Below are 17,204 nucleotides of genomic sequence, written 5' to 3'. Positions count from 1 at the left end.
ATTTATTTGCAATATCAGTATTTGTTCCTAGTGATAATACCTTTGTAGCCTTGGATAGAGAGTCTTTTTAATTTTTCAATTGGCTCCTCTTGTATAATTATTTTGTCACAGTATTTTCTTCCTAAAAAATGATTTCTGAAAAGAAATTTGAAAAATAAGGGAACAGATATGTAAACACATTCTTAAGTTGACTTTACATATGAATGTTACTTTATTGTTGCTGTAGTACTGTTTTACATATGTTGAGTTTAAAATTTGGTAATGTAATTATTGAATTTTAAAAAAATATGTGGTATATTTTTGACTATTTGGCAGGTTTATTAGGTAGAATTGAATTATGACTTGCTCCAAGCAGAAAATAACGTTACAGTTTTTAGGGATCTTTACTCCCAGTTTCACGTGTAAACAAAGTTTCTTTACAGTGTTCTAAGTAAAGGAATAAATAAATCATTGTGTATTTGTGGTGAGGTGAAAAGGAGCAGAAAAGTCTAGTTAACTAATTTTATATGATTGGTAGACAAAGATTTACCAAAAACCTTCTTGTTTGTTAAAATATTTTTAAACTTAAAAGACCAGTGTGATAGTATTAAAAACATTCTTACTTCATCTTATAAATTTGGACTGATTCCTTTTCCCTCATAAGAGAAAATTTTAGCATGGAGGAATTCTGCCAGTCATTTTTCTCTAAAATATGATAATCATAATGTTTATGATTTTAAGTGCTTTATGCCTTACCTGTGGTGCTGAATGTGGCCTAGTTGGAAAGATTTGTAAAGAAACCTTCATTTCCTCTTAGAGTCCACCTTTTTCCTTAAAATATAAAAGATTTGTCTTTAGAGAAACAAATGACCAGTATTATTAAAAGCAAGATTTCTGTTAACTTGAGTCAAGCAGAGAGAAATCCAGATTTAGTCATTCATTAACATATGTTTTGTGGCTAACACCACAGGTGGTGAAAATGCCCATATGTTTGTGTCCTTGATTCTGCTTTTTATAACTGTAATTCTTCCTTCATTTTTCTCTTACTCCCGAGTGTGTAGGAACTCAGATTTTCTTTAGTATTTCAAAATTTCAGTAGTAGTATTGTAGTGTAGCTTAAAGTATCTAGTTTTCAGCAGCTGAGTAATTGTGGAGCAGTTTTATAACTTGAACTCCTCTGCACAGGATTCTTGACCTTCTGTTCATCAGCAGAATAGTTCAGTGATACTCTCTTGGGTTTGTTGTTAGATATATATATATCCTCTCTTCTTTAACCTATAATATCATATATGTTGAGACACTTTCGAAGTGATTCTTGGAAAAGGGGGTGAGCACCTAAAAACTATTAAAGCTTTTTTACTTTTTTATATCAAAACTCAGTCATTAAAAGTCAAATGAACTTTATAGGAAAATAAAAATAGTTTGTCTTAAACTATACATGAGCAACATGTTTTAGTAGGCTTTCTTTTGCATTAAAATCTGTGATTTCTGATGCATTTACAGTGATAGTGATGAATGTAGTAGAAAAAGTGATTGTTAAAACTATCACAATTAAAAATTTTAATTATAATTCTCAGATTGGTTTAATATACCAAGTCCTAATTTGGAACTTAAACTAAGTTAATAATGTTTGGTGTTCCCTTGTTTTCTGTAATATCTATGAACTTGAAACTAGTCATTTAAATGTAGAACTATGGAAAAAGTATTAGTCTTTTCTTTAAAAGTTCAAAGTTAACATTAACTAGAATTAACTCATCTTTGGAAAGTTGGGTTGTTAATTGCTTAGAGTTACACATGTATTTTAAAAAATTCATGTCACTGTAAATTTTCTTGTGCTTTCCTGCTGTTTAGATGCCCAGCCTACAGAGTCTGAGAAGGAAATTTATAATCAGGTGAATGTAGTATTAAAAGATGCAGAAGGCATCTTGGAGGACTTGCAGTCATACAGAGGAGCTGGCCACGAAATACGAGAGGTAAAGCGCATTTATGTATTTTCTAGTTAACTAAAACTTACTGTCCCACCTCTTTGTAATCTCTTGTTTTCTAGACTTCAGAATTCTATATTTCATATTAAGTATTATATTTGAAGGATGCTCACTTGGCATTGTTTCAGAAGTGATTGCAGTGAAATGAGCATAAAAGGAAAAACTGTGTTCCATAAATAGGTAGTTTTTGTAAATTAAGAAAATGTTATTTACTTTTTGGGTTGCTCTTATACCTGAAATTTGCAGTATTTATGTGGTGCTTCCTAGGAGAAAGTGGAAATCATCCTTGCAGTCAGTACACCTTCCCCATGACTTTACATCACAAAGAAAATATGTAGTGTGGTCTCCCTCAGCTTTCCTCTCCGAAACTGCTGAACTTTTTCAGGTTTGCATTCATCTCATTTTTTGTTTCTTTTGTTTTTCAGAAGAAGCTGTGTCCTTGCTTCTTTCCAAGACTGACTTCTTTACCTTTGTTCTTCATCGTGTTCTGAAACTACTCTTTTAATTATTTCTTCTCTTAATTAAATCTTCTATCTTTTTTCTTTTACTGAATTCTTCCCTGTAGCATATCCATGTTTAGGTGTCCAGAACTACACAGAGGAACTCCCTGTCCCCTGGGCCTTCATCTCTCCCCTTCTCATTACTGCATTTCTTGAAGCCATTGCCCGTGCTGTGTTTCTTGATTCTTCCCATCCTCTGTTTTGTTTATTATTGTCTATAACAAAGAGTGCAGAGGTCATCAGGGTCACTCTTTGGGGCATACATTCCATATCCACCTTGATTTCTCTTCTGACATTTGGAGTACTAGTGAAGGCAGAATCAAGTGCAGACACCAGAAGGTGGTGATTCAGAACATGTGTTGGTGATTGACCAAATGTTTAGGGCAAGGGAAGAGAGAGAGTTAAATGATTCCATGGTGTTTATTTTATTTTGAGACAGGGTTTAGCTCCGTCACCCTGCCGGAGTGCAGTGGTGCAACCACAGCTCACTACAGCCTCAACCTGCTGGGCTCAAGTGATCGTCTTGCCTCAGTCTCCCAAGTAGCTGGCACTCACCACCATGCCTGGCTAATCCCCTGCCAAATAGAAGCAGGGTTTGCCATGTTGCCGAGGCTGGTCTTGAACTCCTGGCCTCAAGTGATCCCCTCCGGCCCCAACCCGCTTTGGCCTCCCAAAGTGTTGGAATTACAGGCATGAGCCACCATGCCTGGCCCTTGTTTTTATTTTACATTAGCAGATCGTAGTGTCATTAACTGAGGGAAATTCTGGTGTGAATTCTGTTTGTTGATATGCACCCTTCCTTTGTTTTTGTCTGGAATGCCCTTCCTTTCATTTTTTTCTTCAACACCCCCCCTCCCCCCGCCCCCCTATAATCTCCTACTTCCTCTTACTCTTTTGCCCACTTTATACACATTTGTTTTGTGGGAACCATTCTTTTTTTTGGGCAGGGGGGAGGTAAAACATTACTATTGAGTGTTTATCTCTGTACCACTGTACTTCCAGCTTGAGGAAGGTAAACCTGGTTTCTTATATATTTTGTTATTATCAGCACCTAGTACATTGTAAACTTACAGCACTTAGTAAGCGGTTAGCTGTTGAACAAATAAATACAAGGGCTTTGGTCTTGGCATTGTTATTGGCTCAAGTAAAACCTTAAGATTTCAGTAACTAAGGCATATAAGCATTTCTGTGAAATTCAAGTTCTCTAAACATTTAAATGTATTTTGAAAAATCAAACATTTGTGGAAGTGAAAGATTTAAATGATTTAGTAGGATCTTAATTAATTGGTAAAATTTTTTATGATGGTTATCAGTGCTACAAATTAGTTTAAATTGTTTATAAGTGTTAGGTCATTAAACTTCTTTAAAGCTTGTTGTTATGAAGAGAAAAATCTTACTCGCTATAGAGACAAACACTATTCATTACCTGTTTGATTTTTTTTTTTTTTTGAGGCAGAGTTTTACTCTTGTCACCCAGGCTGGAGTGCAGTGGCACAATCTCGGCTCACTGCAACCTCTACCTCCCAGGTTCAGGCAATTCTGCCTCAGCCTCCCGAGTAGCTGGGATTACAGGCATGCACCACCATGCCCAGCTAATTTTTGTATTTTTAGTAGAGATGGGATTTCACCATGTTGGCCAGGCTGGTCTCAAACTCCTGACCTCAGGTGATCCACCCACCTCCGCCTCCCAAAGTGCTGGGATTACAGGCATGAACCACCGCGCCCAGGCTTTCTTTTTTTCTTTCTTCTTCATTTTTTTTTTTTCTTCTTCTTTTTTTTTTTTTTAAATATAGAACTCTTAGGCTTTTTTTAATGGGGTTTCGCTCTGTTGGCCAAGTTGGTCTTGAACTCTTGGCCTCAAGCAGTCCTCCTGCCTCAGCCTCCCAAAGTGCTAGGATTATAGGTATGAGCCACTGTGCCCAGCCTGGGTTTTTTTGTTTTTTTTTTTTTTAATTGCAGTACTTCCGATTGGGAGAATTATTCTGCTTCTGTGTGTGGGAAGGCTTTCTACAATAAAATAATAATAATAATAGTGTTTTCTCTAAAGTCTGTTTATATATTTGATTTAATGCATATTAAGATTCATTTGTAATCTTCTGGAATAGAGTATAGTGGTAGAAAAGTTTATATATAGGATATATCAAAGAGACTTTCTAGGGCTGGGAAACCAGGATCTCGTAATGCTATGACCAAAGATTGAAGTTTTGCATAGGATACCGTAGTCACTCAGTAGTGCTGTTTTCCTGAGGAAATACAAGACATAGCCACGCATAGTTCACTCAAAAATAGTCCATGATTGGTGATGTGAGAAAGTAAGTGTCTCCAAGTTTAAAAGAAAAGAGAAAGTTTACATAGAAAAATAACATTGAAGAACACCAAAATATAAGGGAAAAGTAAAAAGCAATGGTAAGTGATTCGTCTTACCAGGCTTGAAACAACTTATAAAGAAAGGTACCATTGTTAAACGTTGATAAATGAAGTAATAAAAGAGAAATAGGCATTGAAATAAAAAATATGTAAGCTAAAAAATGGAAAAGCTGCATTTAAATCTACTGTAGATCGGGGACAAATATGTAACTTGAAGCAGTTGAAATTTTTGTTGAGAAGTTGATGCAGGTTTAATGATACAAAGAGAAAAGATTTCTGAAGAGTAGAGAAACAAATTAAGAAAGGAATGTACAAATAAAAGATGAATATACACCAAATATACAAATAACTGATGTGTTACAACAGTCATAGGTCAATAATTAAATTGCTAATAGTGTTAATTAATAAGACTTAGAGCAGCCAACTATTCTACCTGCAAAAAAGCACAGACAACAAAAAATGGTCAGCTTTGCTAGTAAGTGCACATCACTGTGAAGAAGTTTTGGTTGGTTTGTGAAGAAACAGTAATCTCAGTTAGTGCAAGAAGTATTGTAAAATGGGTAGTCTTTTTGGAGGTCGGTTTGAAGTATATTTAAAAAAAACTATAAAATTGTGCTCTTGCACCAGGTACTTATATTTTATAAAACATTGCAAACAACTGTAGTTTAAGAGGAAATGTCAATGTAAAAACTGGTATGGCCGCCTTATTCATAGTAGCAAAAATGTGGAAGCAATTCACAGCGTTATTATGAAGATAAAATTAGACAATCCATGTAAACAGCATAGCACCATGTCTGATACAAAGCTAAAATGAACTGAGAGTTTTCTTATTATTACTATACTAATAATGTTGAATTATATATTAATATATTTTAGTTTAAATAATTTTTTAAACATTATTAAATAGAATAAAATTTGATTTAAGATAGAATCTATTAAATAAACAATGCTTATTGTCTAGGATTAACCACCTAGAGGGAAATAAGTACTTTCCATTAATGTAATATGTCCCTAACCGTTTTAACTTTTTTTTTGTAAATTTAAAAAAAATAAATAGATTTGGTGGCACACACCTGTAATCCTAGCACTTTGGGAGGCCAAGACAGGTGTATCACCTGAGATCAGGGGTTGAAGACCAGCCTGATTAACATAGTAAAACCGCATCTCTACTAAAAAAAAAAAAAAGCCAGGTGTGGTGGCGCATGCCTGTAATTTGAGCTACTTGGGAGTCTGAGACAAGAGAATCACTTGTAGCTGGGTGGTGGAGGTTACAGCGAGCTGAGATTGCACCATTGCACTCCAGCCTGGGCAACAAGAGTGAAACTCCATCAAAATAAATAAATAGAGACAGAGAGACAGACTTGCTGTGTTGCCGAGACTGGTCTTGAACTCCTGGCCTCAAGCGATCCTTCTGTCTCAGCATCCCAAAGTGCTAGGATTACAGGCGTGAGCCAGTGTGCACAGCCAGTTTAATATTTTTGAAAATAAGTTATACCTGCTCCGTAATAACCTCACCATTGACGTTTACTAAGTGCCCTTTTGCATGTTGGGCTATAATGGGTGTTGACCCAAAACCTTATCTAACAGAGTAAATTATTGTGAGAGGACAAGGAATTAGAAGTATAAGGAAGAACCATAAAATGTTTATTATAAGAGAGCAGCCAGTGTCTTCAGTTCTAAATCTAGGCAAGGCAGGGGCAGGGAAATAATTATCTCCGTCCAGTTATGAAAATGGGTGACATTTGCTAGAGTATTTTTATATTGTGAGAATGAATTGATATTTAGAAAAGCATTTTTAGATCCTTGCAAGAAAATAGGATTGACTTCTTTAAGAGAAGAAAATAAAATTATAAGTTTTGTCTGTTTGCTTTGTTGTTGTTGTTACTGTTTTTAGTTTAATAGACATTTATTCCTTTAGTTGAACAATCTCTATATACAGTCAAAATGTGTGGTTTAAGTTATTATTATTTTTTTTTTAGTAGAAAGGAATTTAGATCTCAAGAACTTCTGTGAACTTTCTATGAATATTCCCTGGAAATCAGTTAACCAAGCCTTTTGAATCCCATAGAGAAGATAGGAGAAAAATTAGTCCATAGAAATCAGTATTTAAATTAAAGCCAGCAAATCCAGAATTGAGAAGAATTGTGCAATTCCTTTTCTGCATTTCCTTCACACTCAAATTTACCCTGGTAGACAGTAGCCTAGTCTATGGAAAAACGTGATAAAAACAAATGCAATGCATTGTGGTGGTATGTAAATGTTGGCACATACCTGATGTTCCAGCTTTGTGGAATGATAAGGATTTTAGGGTAGTTTGAGCAGGGACAAGAAAAATAACTGCACACAACACATACGGTTAGATTGGAAACCAGGAACTTATATTGGCTTCAATTATGACTTTTCTCTGTAGCCTGTGAGTGTGGACAGAGTGGGTTGGCTCAAGATGTTTTTATTTGTAAGGCTAACTGGTCTAAGAATGATGTACATACTTCTGAATAGCCAACTATTTTCCCCGATGTGGCTGAAGGGATTCATAATGGTCACAAATTAGTGTTACTGATAAATATTTTAAAAACTTGATCAAAGTTGACTTTTTCTACCCTCACACTTGAAAGGTATTTATCTAAAGCTTACTGGCTTCCCATCCTAGCATTGGTTAGTAGTTTGTAAAAGTTAAGGTTAATAATTCATATTTATATAACATTCAGTTTCACAATACGCCAGTGTAAATAGCCTTACTGACTACTATCCATTGATTTCTATAGAGCTATGGCATTGGAACTTTTATGTGAACTTAAAATGCTACTGTGGAGACTGAGGCAGTTTTGTTTAGGTTAACCCAGATTTGTTTCATTCTAAGAAAAGCCTCTTGCAACACGTTTATTATTCTGAGAAATGGTGGCATTTTTGGAAACTTTTCTCTCAGAAACAGGAGTCATACAAATGGAACAATAGATTAAATTCAAAAATGTGGATTCTATTTGAGTCCATGTTTTTCTACATATGATCACGACATAGGGTTAAGGTATCCTCCTCCCACTCTGCAAATGTCTAAAGCAAAACTAAACTTAAAAAGTTTGTACTTGCTGAACCCAGCCACTTGAAAGTAAACCAGCACAGTGTTGCCATCACCCCAATAAAGCTGTAAGATTAATCACATGCACCAGACAAATCTGCAGAGCTAAAGAATTTATTGTAAACCTCCTGCACCACACAGCATGTTTTAAACACTTGACATGTAGCTCCAAAGTTTATCTTACTAGAAAGAAGACATACTATCACTTTAAGTTTTATGATTGGACAAAGCATTCATGAAATAATCTGCAGACTGTTTTTGAAAAGTAACACCTGTAAACAGACATAACTATCGTAAATTGTTTATTAGATGTTAATTATACAAACATATACTAGTGGTGAAGGTGGAGCTGGAGAGCATTCTACCTTCTCCAAGCTGCATGACAAGAACCAGACACAGTTTTGTGGAATTTAGGGACCATCCAAGCCATTGCTCTTTCAGCTGGCAGATGTCAGCCCACGCATCACCCTGTGCTTATAGACTGGTATGGTGATCTGTTGGGTGTCAGGACTTCTTCTATAGCTTTATGGAATTGATCAATGAGGAAAACCTCAAAAATGTGTACGTGGAATCTTCACCAACCCAGTAAGAATTCAGGACGCGTCCCCACAGTGGTGTCCAGCTCATTCCTTAGCAATGTACCGAAGGCTTTGAGCAAACTTCAGATTACCACCATAAAGGACAGGCTACCTGTACATTGCACCCTTAGGAACTGGGCATTTTCAGCCGCCACAGTACACACAAATCCTATATATGACATAACCTTGTGTGGCCTAGTCTGCACACTTTATTGGGCTGGGTGGGGCCAGGATCTCTGTGGAGAGAAGAGAGCTGATGGTATTGCCATCAGTGAAAGCACACTACATCAAACTACTTCTTCCTCCATGCCTCCTGGATGGATTTGTGTGTACCCATCTTGGCTTATTTGATGGCTGCCACCAGACAGAAAGGCTTATTTACTTGTCTGCTGAATAACAAATACAAGAAACAAATTTTTACTACCTGATAGAAATCATTACCAAGTCTGGGCCTGAGGCCAAAGGATTTTTTTCATATATATCAGCATATCAAGGTCTCTTTGAAATGTTCTTATTACTATAGAATATGAACAAAGGATTGTTACATGTTGTAATGTCAGATTTTCTTCAATATTATAATATTTCTAGATTAATGACATAAGTAGGATTGACTTCAGGCTTCTATTGGGTTTAAGCATCATTTAAAAATATTGAATAAAACATCAATTTGAAAATGGTGCCAAGCTTGTAAAGTAAATTGCTTAACCAGTATATAGCCCATTAATTCAGTTTGCAGCTAATTTGTTCACAGCATCCATTAGATCTGTCTGGGTTCAATTTTATTTTGCTTTCCTGAATTTTTGTTTTTTGTGTGGATGGAGTCAGAATACTAGTGCCTTGGGAGTATCGAGACATGTCATATAACCTCTTGATAGTGTTTATAAGCAGGTCCCTGCTTTAGTTCTGAATTTCAGATGGTATGTTTAGTTTGTTTCAAGATGTTAGAGAAAGTAAGTCAGGTTGTTGAAGAACATGTTAACTTCTGTAAAGGAGTACAAAAAACATCTATGGGCAAATGAAAGATAAAGACAAAAAAATGTATTTTTGGAAATAACCCTCTATTCAGAAAAGATTACTTAATGATTTGAAAGACTGGGTATAGAAGAAGTCATTTATATTAAGGATCTCTAGATTATATTTTCTTCCCTTTCAGATTTGAAACTAGTTTTTCATCTTACTCAGGAAAGCCTGAGAAAAGTTATTATCTAGAATAGGATAGGATTTTAGTTATAGAGAATAAGTGTCTGTGACAATTCTTCTTTTTTGTATTTTCTTTTTTTTTTTTTAAGACAGAGTCTCGCTCTGTCACCCAGGCTGGAGGGCAATGGCATGATCTCAGCTCACTGCAGCCTCCACTTCCCGGGTTCAAGCAATTATCCTGTCTCAGCCTCCTGAGTAACTGGGATTACAGGCACACACCACCACGCCTGATTAATTTTTGTATTTTTGGTAGAGACGGGGTTTCACCACATTGGTCAGGCTGGTCTCGAACTCCTGACCTCGTGATCCGCCTGCCTCAGCCTCCCAAAGTGCTGGGATTACAGGCGTGAGCCACGGCGCCCAGCTGACAATTCTTAAATCACACTTTCAGCTTGATTTAGGTTCTTAAGTCGTAGGTAGTTTTCTTAATGCTAGTTTAGACCCTGGAATTTTAATTATTGGAAATTTCTTAGCCTGTTCCCAGAGTTGGCATCTTATTGTCTTACTTTTTGAGTTTTGTTTTCTACTGCTAAAATAATTCTTTGACAAAGAAATACTAAGAGACTCTGTGATATGGGAAACATATGCAATATTTTTTTTTGTGGATCTGCTGGGCACCAAGGCATAATATATTTAACAAACATATTGGACCATTTTAAAATTTTCATTATGTTCATATCTATTGCAAGGATAACTAAGAATGTATTATGTTAGTTATGTATGTAACTAAGGTTGAAGTATCTATGGAGCTGAGAAGACCCACTCTTAGCACTCCTGTGGAGTGTCTGTGGAGTTGAGAAGACTCACCCTTAGCACTCAATATAGAATATTCAACACTCAGCCGTGCGTGGTGGCTCACGCCTATAATCCCAGCACTTTGGGAGGCCAAGGTGGGTGGATCACCTGAGGTCAGGAGTTCGAGACCAGCCTGGCCAACATGGCGAAACCCCATCTCTACTAAAAATAAAAAAATTCAGCTGGGTGTGGTGGCGCATGCCAGTAGTCCCAGCTACTTGGGAGGCTGAGGCAGGAGAATCACTTGAACCTCGGAGGCAGAGGTTGTAGTGAGCTGAGATCACGCCACTGCACTTCAGCCTGGGCAACAGAGTGAGACGCTCTCTCAAAAAAAAAAATATTCAACACTCCTAGGTTCAATATTCTATATTTTATGGATTATACCAGGGTTTCCTATGTTTGCTAAAGCCTACATTTTAATGTAAAAATGAACCTTTTTTTTTTTTTTTTTAACTCTAACTATTTTTATTCTTTGGATTTTGAAGGCAATTCAGCATCCAGCAGATGAGAAGTTGCAAGAGAAGGCATGGGGTGCAGTTGTTCCACTAGTAGGCAAATTAAAGAAATTTTACGAATTTTCTCAGAGGTTAGGTAAGTTGAAAGTTTTGTAATTGTGACTTCCCTAGTGAAAAAGATGTTTATTCATTCCAGAAGTTTAGAGTTTTTTATGTTCATAATGCTGAATTTGGCTTAGTATCTGTTTTATAAGTAAAGCAAGCTTGTTAGACTGTAAGATTATAGTTAATCTTCTTTCAACCCTGGCCTTTTAATTCATTTAGACCATTTTTGTCCGCAAGTTACTTTCCTCATCATCTGTCGTTTTACATACATGAATCTGAGCATTGATTTTAAATGATTTTGAGAACACAAAAGTTTGACTAACCAAGGGCCTGAGGATTACTTTCCCATATATGGGAAAAGGACTTACTGTAGCGATGGAGAGATTCTACCAAGTGATTTCTCATAATAGGACCCTTTAGCATCCAAAGAAATCAAAGAGGTTTTCATTGAAATTTTTACTGGTTACGCTTAATTTATGTATCTAAAACTGTAGAAGATGAGAAATAGGCTGGGTGTGCTTGCTCATTTCTGTAATCCCAACACTTGGAGGCTGAGGTTGGGAGATTGCTTGAGCTCAGGAGTTCGAGACCAGCCTGGGCAACATGGCAAACTCCCGTCTCTAAAAAAAAAAACAACAAACAAACAAAAATAAGCTGAGTGTGGTGGCACATGCTTGTGGTCTCATCTACTCTGGAGGCTGAGGTGGGAGGATCACCTGAGTCCAGGAGGTCAAGGCTGCAGTAGCTGTGATCACACCACTGCACTCCAGCCTGGGTGACAAAGTGAGACCCTGTCTCAAAAAAGAAAGAAAGAAATAGAAAGCTAATGATATACCCAAAGTTGTCTAGGGAGTTATTAAAGCAAAAAGAATTCAAAACAGTTTGCTTTTTCCCTTGCTTGGGAAAAATTATTCAAAGGTCAGAATTGTGTATTCAATATGAGTAAGCAAAATTGGAACTCCCTTTATTGGAGGAGGAGGAGGCAGAGCAGGTAAGATTTAGCCAGTTAGCTCTTTGTTTGATTTTAAAGTTGTAAATGTGAAGCACTTTATTTTGTACAGTGAATAGACACAGGAGAGGAATAGTATAGATGTGTGTCAGAAATTAGGACGATTTGAATGTAGTTAAAACACGTACTTCCATATAGTTTGAATTTTTGAAATGTATAAACATTACAAATTAATCATAAGAAAATCATACTGTGATTGTTTTTTAAATACATAAGCCAGAAACCAGGGGGTATATACTGTAAGACTGAAGTCAAACTGGGGACCCAAAAGCTAAATTTAGACTTGAGAGATGTGATTTGTCTGGCCCACATAATTTTAAAAATTTCTAATTAGTTGCCAGGTTTAACACTTGGTCACTGTATGGTTTTGTTTTTTTTTTTTTTTCTTTAAGCCTCCAACTAGCAATAATTGATCTGCACGTTAGAGAGCCAGAACCACATGGCAAACCATCTCTGCCTCCATTAGTTAGGACTTGTGCTTTCTAGTTTGTAATAAGTTTTTATTGCTTCATGTTTTTTAATATCTTACTATATTTATATTTGCTATTTGGCCATTTGTATTTGTAACTTCTGAAGTTGAAGTTCCATTTTTTAAAAATGCCTATGTTCTTAAAAAAAAGTGAGACACTTGCTGTTTTTCCTTTAGATGCAGTGCAGCCTGTTAAATGTAATGTTAAGACAGATAGTAGTTTGGATAGAAATATTGTGTAAATTATCTTTTTCTTACTGGAAATAAGAATTGTAATTTATTTTCCCAATTTTAGTATTAGTTATTTTACAATATTTGTCTTTCAATCAAGAGTCTCTATAGTTTGTAGCTTTGCACTTTATAACCCAATCAGCCTAGGTTTTCTGTCTTGGTTGTCTTGTCTACTATATACAGCTTTTCTTATGCTGGTTTCTGGCTGCATTTATAGTTAAATTGCTTTTGATGGTGCTCAGATGCTATTCAAGCTCATCTTGGTCTTTTAGCATATCCCAATAAACAAAGAATAATTGTAAAATAGGCCAAACTAGTTGGACTTAAGTGTTATATTTTTACCATGGGAATTAATCGGTCTCGTGGTGTGTGTCCCATCATGGGTGCTATTCCAGCGCAAACAGCACCATGGAGCAGCATGCAACTATGAAGACACACATGATCCTTCAGAATCTTGCAGTTCTAAGGAGGTTTCTTGGCCTGAGCACTACAGATACACCATGGGTTATACTTCAGAAGAAGGACCCTGATCCCTTGCCAGTTTGCATACTTACAGTGGGACAGGGCAAGGATTACCTGCTTAATTTGAAGATACTCAGTTTTGCTGACAGGGTTTAACTACACTGCCTTGGTAAATCTGGGCGGCAAGCCACCCAGGTGCCGAGGCAAGAGACCGAGGACACGAGTTGTTCCAGTATAATAAAATATGAAACAAGAAGAGTTATACCAGATATAGATCTTAGATATGATTACATATGAATATCATTAATCATTAATTGGTACAATTGCTCTTTATTCCAATATTATAATAATCCTCGCTCTATAATCATAACCTAGGAAAAGCCAGGCCATACAGAGATAGGAGCTGAGGGGACATAGTGAGGAGTGACCAGAAGACAAGAGTGCGAGCCTTCTGTTATGCCCAGGCAGGGCCACCAGAGGGTTCCTTAGTCTAGCAGTGACGCCAGCGTCTGGGAAGATGCCTGTTGCCAAGAGGACTGTGGTCTAGCGGTAGCCTCAGTGTCAAGGAAAAACACCCGCTACTTAGCAGACCGGGAAAGGGAGTCTCCCTTTCCCCGGAGGAGTTTAGAGAAGACTCTGCTCCTCCACCTCTTGTGGAGGGTCTGACATTAGTCAGGCCCACCTGCAGTTATCCGGAGGCCTAACCATCTCCCTGTGATGCTGTGCTTCAGTGGTCATGCTCCTAGTCCGCCTTTATGTTCCATTTTGTACACCTGGCTCTGCCATTTAGTTAGCAGTAGCAAATTAGTGAAAGTACTAAAAGTCCCTGATAAGCAGAAATAATAATGTAAGCTGTTTCGCTCTTTCTCCTCTCTCTCTCTGCCTTGGCTGCCAGGCAGGGAAGGGCCCCCTGTCCAGTGGACATGTGACCCATGTGGCCTTCCCTGTCATTGGAGATGGCTCACACTCCTTATCCTGCCCCTTTGTCTTGTATCCAATAAATATCAGTGCAGCCTAGCATTCGGGGCCACTACCGGTCTCTGCGTCTTGGTGGTAGTGGTCCCCCGGGCCCAGCTGTCTTTTCTTTTATCTCTTTGTCTTGTGTCTTTATTTCTACACTCTCTCGTCTCTGCACACGGGGAGAACCCCACCGACCCTGTGGGGCTGGACCCTACAGTAAACTTGCCATACTTGCTTGTTCTATACTTGCTTGTTTTGTTCTGAGGCCTTGGAGCCCCTCCTGTTGAAGGAAGGTTGTATGGTCAGGCAGTAGGACAAACTGCTTTGTCTCTCCTCAGTCTTGCTCATGCTTTAGGGGCTTACATTAGGGACTGCCTCCAAGGGTCATAATGAGTAAGTCAACATGTTAGCTTCTTTTCACTGGGCAGAATTTATCAAAATGTATTTTAAAGGCCCCAAATGCCCACCGTAATTGTGGTCATGACTCTTGGTTGTCTTAAATCCTTTAGAATCCATGTCCTCAGGTTCTCTTCTGAGAGTTTGAGAGTAGATAGATGGCAGTTGATGAGAATAAACGACTGTTGTCTCTATAGGGAAACTCTCCCCAGGGGCCTCCTCTTCTTAATCAACTAGTTATTCTTCCCTGTCCTAGCTTGTGGACTGATTTGTCATCTTTATCATTCCTTCTAGTTGTCTTTTCCTTGCAACCTCCTTCTATGGTTTTGGCTCCTGCACTCATCTGCCAGCTTCCTTTGGTTCTTCCAGAACTTAGGGCTTAATAGACTATTAATTTTCTCCTGGTCATCTGCTTTTTAAAAAATCATAATCTCATGGTTTTATTTTAGGAGCTTCATCTGAGTCCAATCCCAGGCATCTTTTCTTTGTCCTCTCTTTCTCTCCAACTCATCCAGAGACCTCTGGGACATTTTCTGTGGGATTGTCTCCAGTTTCTCTCTTGAGACAGAGCATTGTAGGCTAGTAGGACTGACTTGTGCCAGCACAGGCCTGCAGGGTGAGGCTGATCTAGCTGCTTCAAAGGCAGATTAGCAGTTTTATCATCTTGAGCTTCCCTTTCAACGTAGATCTACCATTGAGGGCCTCAGCCATTCATAGACAAAAGTTCTGCAACTGCTGGTCACTGACCATCCCAACTTAGTCAAGCGACCTGACTCCAGTCCCAAAAGTGGTAGAGAACTTGGAATGCTGAAATTAACCCTGAGACTTGATAAAGTCTAGGCAGATGCATTTTTCTTTTTTTCTTTAACAGAGTATAATAATATTTTGTAAAAATGTTTTTTTCTGTTCGGTGTCTCTCTTACTTAGTTTTCCAGTTAACACCAACAGAAAGAATGAATCTTGGGAGAAGTAAACATTTTTAAAATATAACCCAAAATGTTTGACTTTTAATTGATCTTCTTCACATCCACTGTTACACCTCGATACACCATCCATACCCCTACAGTCCGTGCTCCACACTGCAAATGAAGTAGCATTTTAAAATGCAAATCTGCTGACGCCACTCCTCTGCTTAAATGATTTCTCTAGGGACATTAGGATGCCAAAGCCCAAGTACTTAATGTGTTCCACAAATTATATGTGTATGAATCATCTTAGTCCTGGTTACCCTCCTCCTTGCCGTCTGTGCTCCTATATTGGTGGTGTTGCAGTTCCTCAAGTATGTCATGCTCTTCTCAGTTCAGGGTCTGTCTCCCTGCCTTTCCGTCTGCAAACTCATGTTCATCCTTACTACATACTTCAGTCTCAGTCCAGGAGTCACTTATTCAGGGAGATCTTTTCCTGGGCCTTCCATTAGGTGAGGTCTTATTTTTATACCTTTCCACTGTACTTATTTTCAGCACATATCACAACTGTAATCATTTGTCTGTCTTCTCTCTATATAATAAGGCTCCATATGGGCACAGGGAGCATGTCTGTCTACATCCATTTTCCCAGTGCTTGGCACAGAGTAGCCAGTCAGTACATTTTCAGACTTACTGGAAAAAAAAGGATAATAGCTGTCATTTAGAGTTATTATATGGATGAGAAATAATGTCTGTGAAGAGATAGTTCAGTACCTGGTATCTGACAGACACACAGGAAGTACCTACTATTGTTTTTAATCAGTAGATTAATGTTTTGTAGGGTTACAGAAGTAATTGGTACTATTGGTAGTAATCAGGAGGTTAATGTTTTATAAGGTTACAGAGGCTACGTACAATGTTGCTTTATTTCAGAGACAGTTTATTGTGGTAGAAAGAATAGGGCTTTGGAGTCAGAAATACCTAGCATTTACTAGCTATAACTTTGGGCTCTAAGCTCTTTGAAACTCATTTGATCCATCTGGAATGACCATGTCATAGTTGATGGTAAAAATCAAATGGGAGACTATATTCAGTGTACAGTAGATGTTGACTCATATGTAAATCTTCATAAATGGGAAAACTGGGTTTTTTTTAAAGTTACGGGCTGATGACCTGACATAAAGTTTTAAATTTATCATTAATATTTATTAATCTGACATTTATTAACATCAGATCATAGTTTAACTCTGTAAGCTCTTATTTTCTCTGACCAGAATCTAGCAGCATTTTCCAGTTCTGTGATCTGTAACTGAATTCATTTGATTTCTATGGCTTTTTGAAATATTGAAATGAAATATTAGTATTTAGTATTTAATATTAGTATTAGTATTTAGTATTTCCATTATCAAACATGGTATTTATTAGCCTGGCATCCCAAAAGTAGCACTTATTTCCAAAGGGACCATTTTGCTCACATAATGAATTAGAATATTTATATTGTAGTCTTGAAATGTCAAGTTCTAAGACAAGAAGCTTATTGAACCACATATTTTGTTCTACTTTAGTAGCTGAAAGCAAACAGTTTGTGGTTATAAATAAATGATGTATTCAAAGTATGAGAAATTGGTAATTGATTCATAGGCATATACAGACAGTGTGGACCCAGTGCCATTGAAGAAAGTTACTCAGTTGTAGATAATAGTTACCATTTCATAAAACCAAATTCCACACT

The 17,204-nt window shown here is 37.3% G+C and overlaps 1 protein-coding gene and 1 non-coding gene across 15 annotated transcripts in view; both read left to right on the top strand.

Moving 5' to 3' along the window:
• CYRIB (CYFIP related Rac1 interactor B) overlaps positions 1 to 17,204 on the top strand; it is a 175,266-nt gene that overhangs the window by 143,531 nt on the left and 14,531 nt on the right. For all 14 annotated transcript variants that reach the window (XM_031013744.3, XM_031013736.3, XM_031013740.3 and 11 more), the window contains 2 exons: positions 1,831 to 1,952; positions 10,966 to 11,071. Coding sequence is in view for 12 of the 14 variants with exons in the window: in XM_031013736.3 (XP_030869596.1) it covers positions 1,831 to 1,952; positions 10,966 to 11,071 (228 nt within the window). In the remaining 2 variants the exon portion in view is untranslated. The remainder of the gene's footprint in view (positions 1 to 1,830; positions 1,953 to 10,965; positions 11,072 to 17,204) is intronic.
• Positions 4,597 to 4,723, top strand: LOC115935692 (small nucleolar RNA SNORA25). The gene has a single exon (XR_004071311.1). It is a non-coding gene; the product is annotated as a small nucleolar RNA SNORA25 (small nucleolar RNA).

Source organism: Gorilla gorilla, chromosome 7 (genome assembly GCF_029281585.2).
Source record: "Gorilla gorilla gorilla isolate KB3781 chromosome 7, NHGRI_mGorGor1-v2.1_pri, whole genome shotgun sequence".
In the NCBI taxonomy this organism is placed as follows: Eukaryota; Metazoa; Chordata; class Mammalia; order Primates; family Hominidae; genus Gorilla; species Gorilla gorilla.
This window is presented reverse-complemented; position numbering and strand designations above follow the sequence as displayed.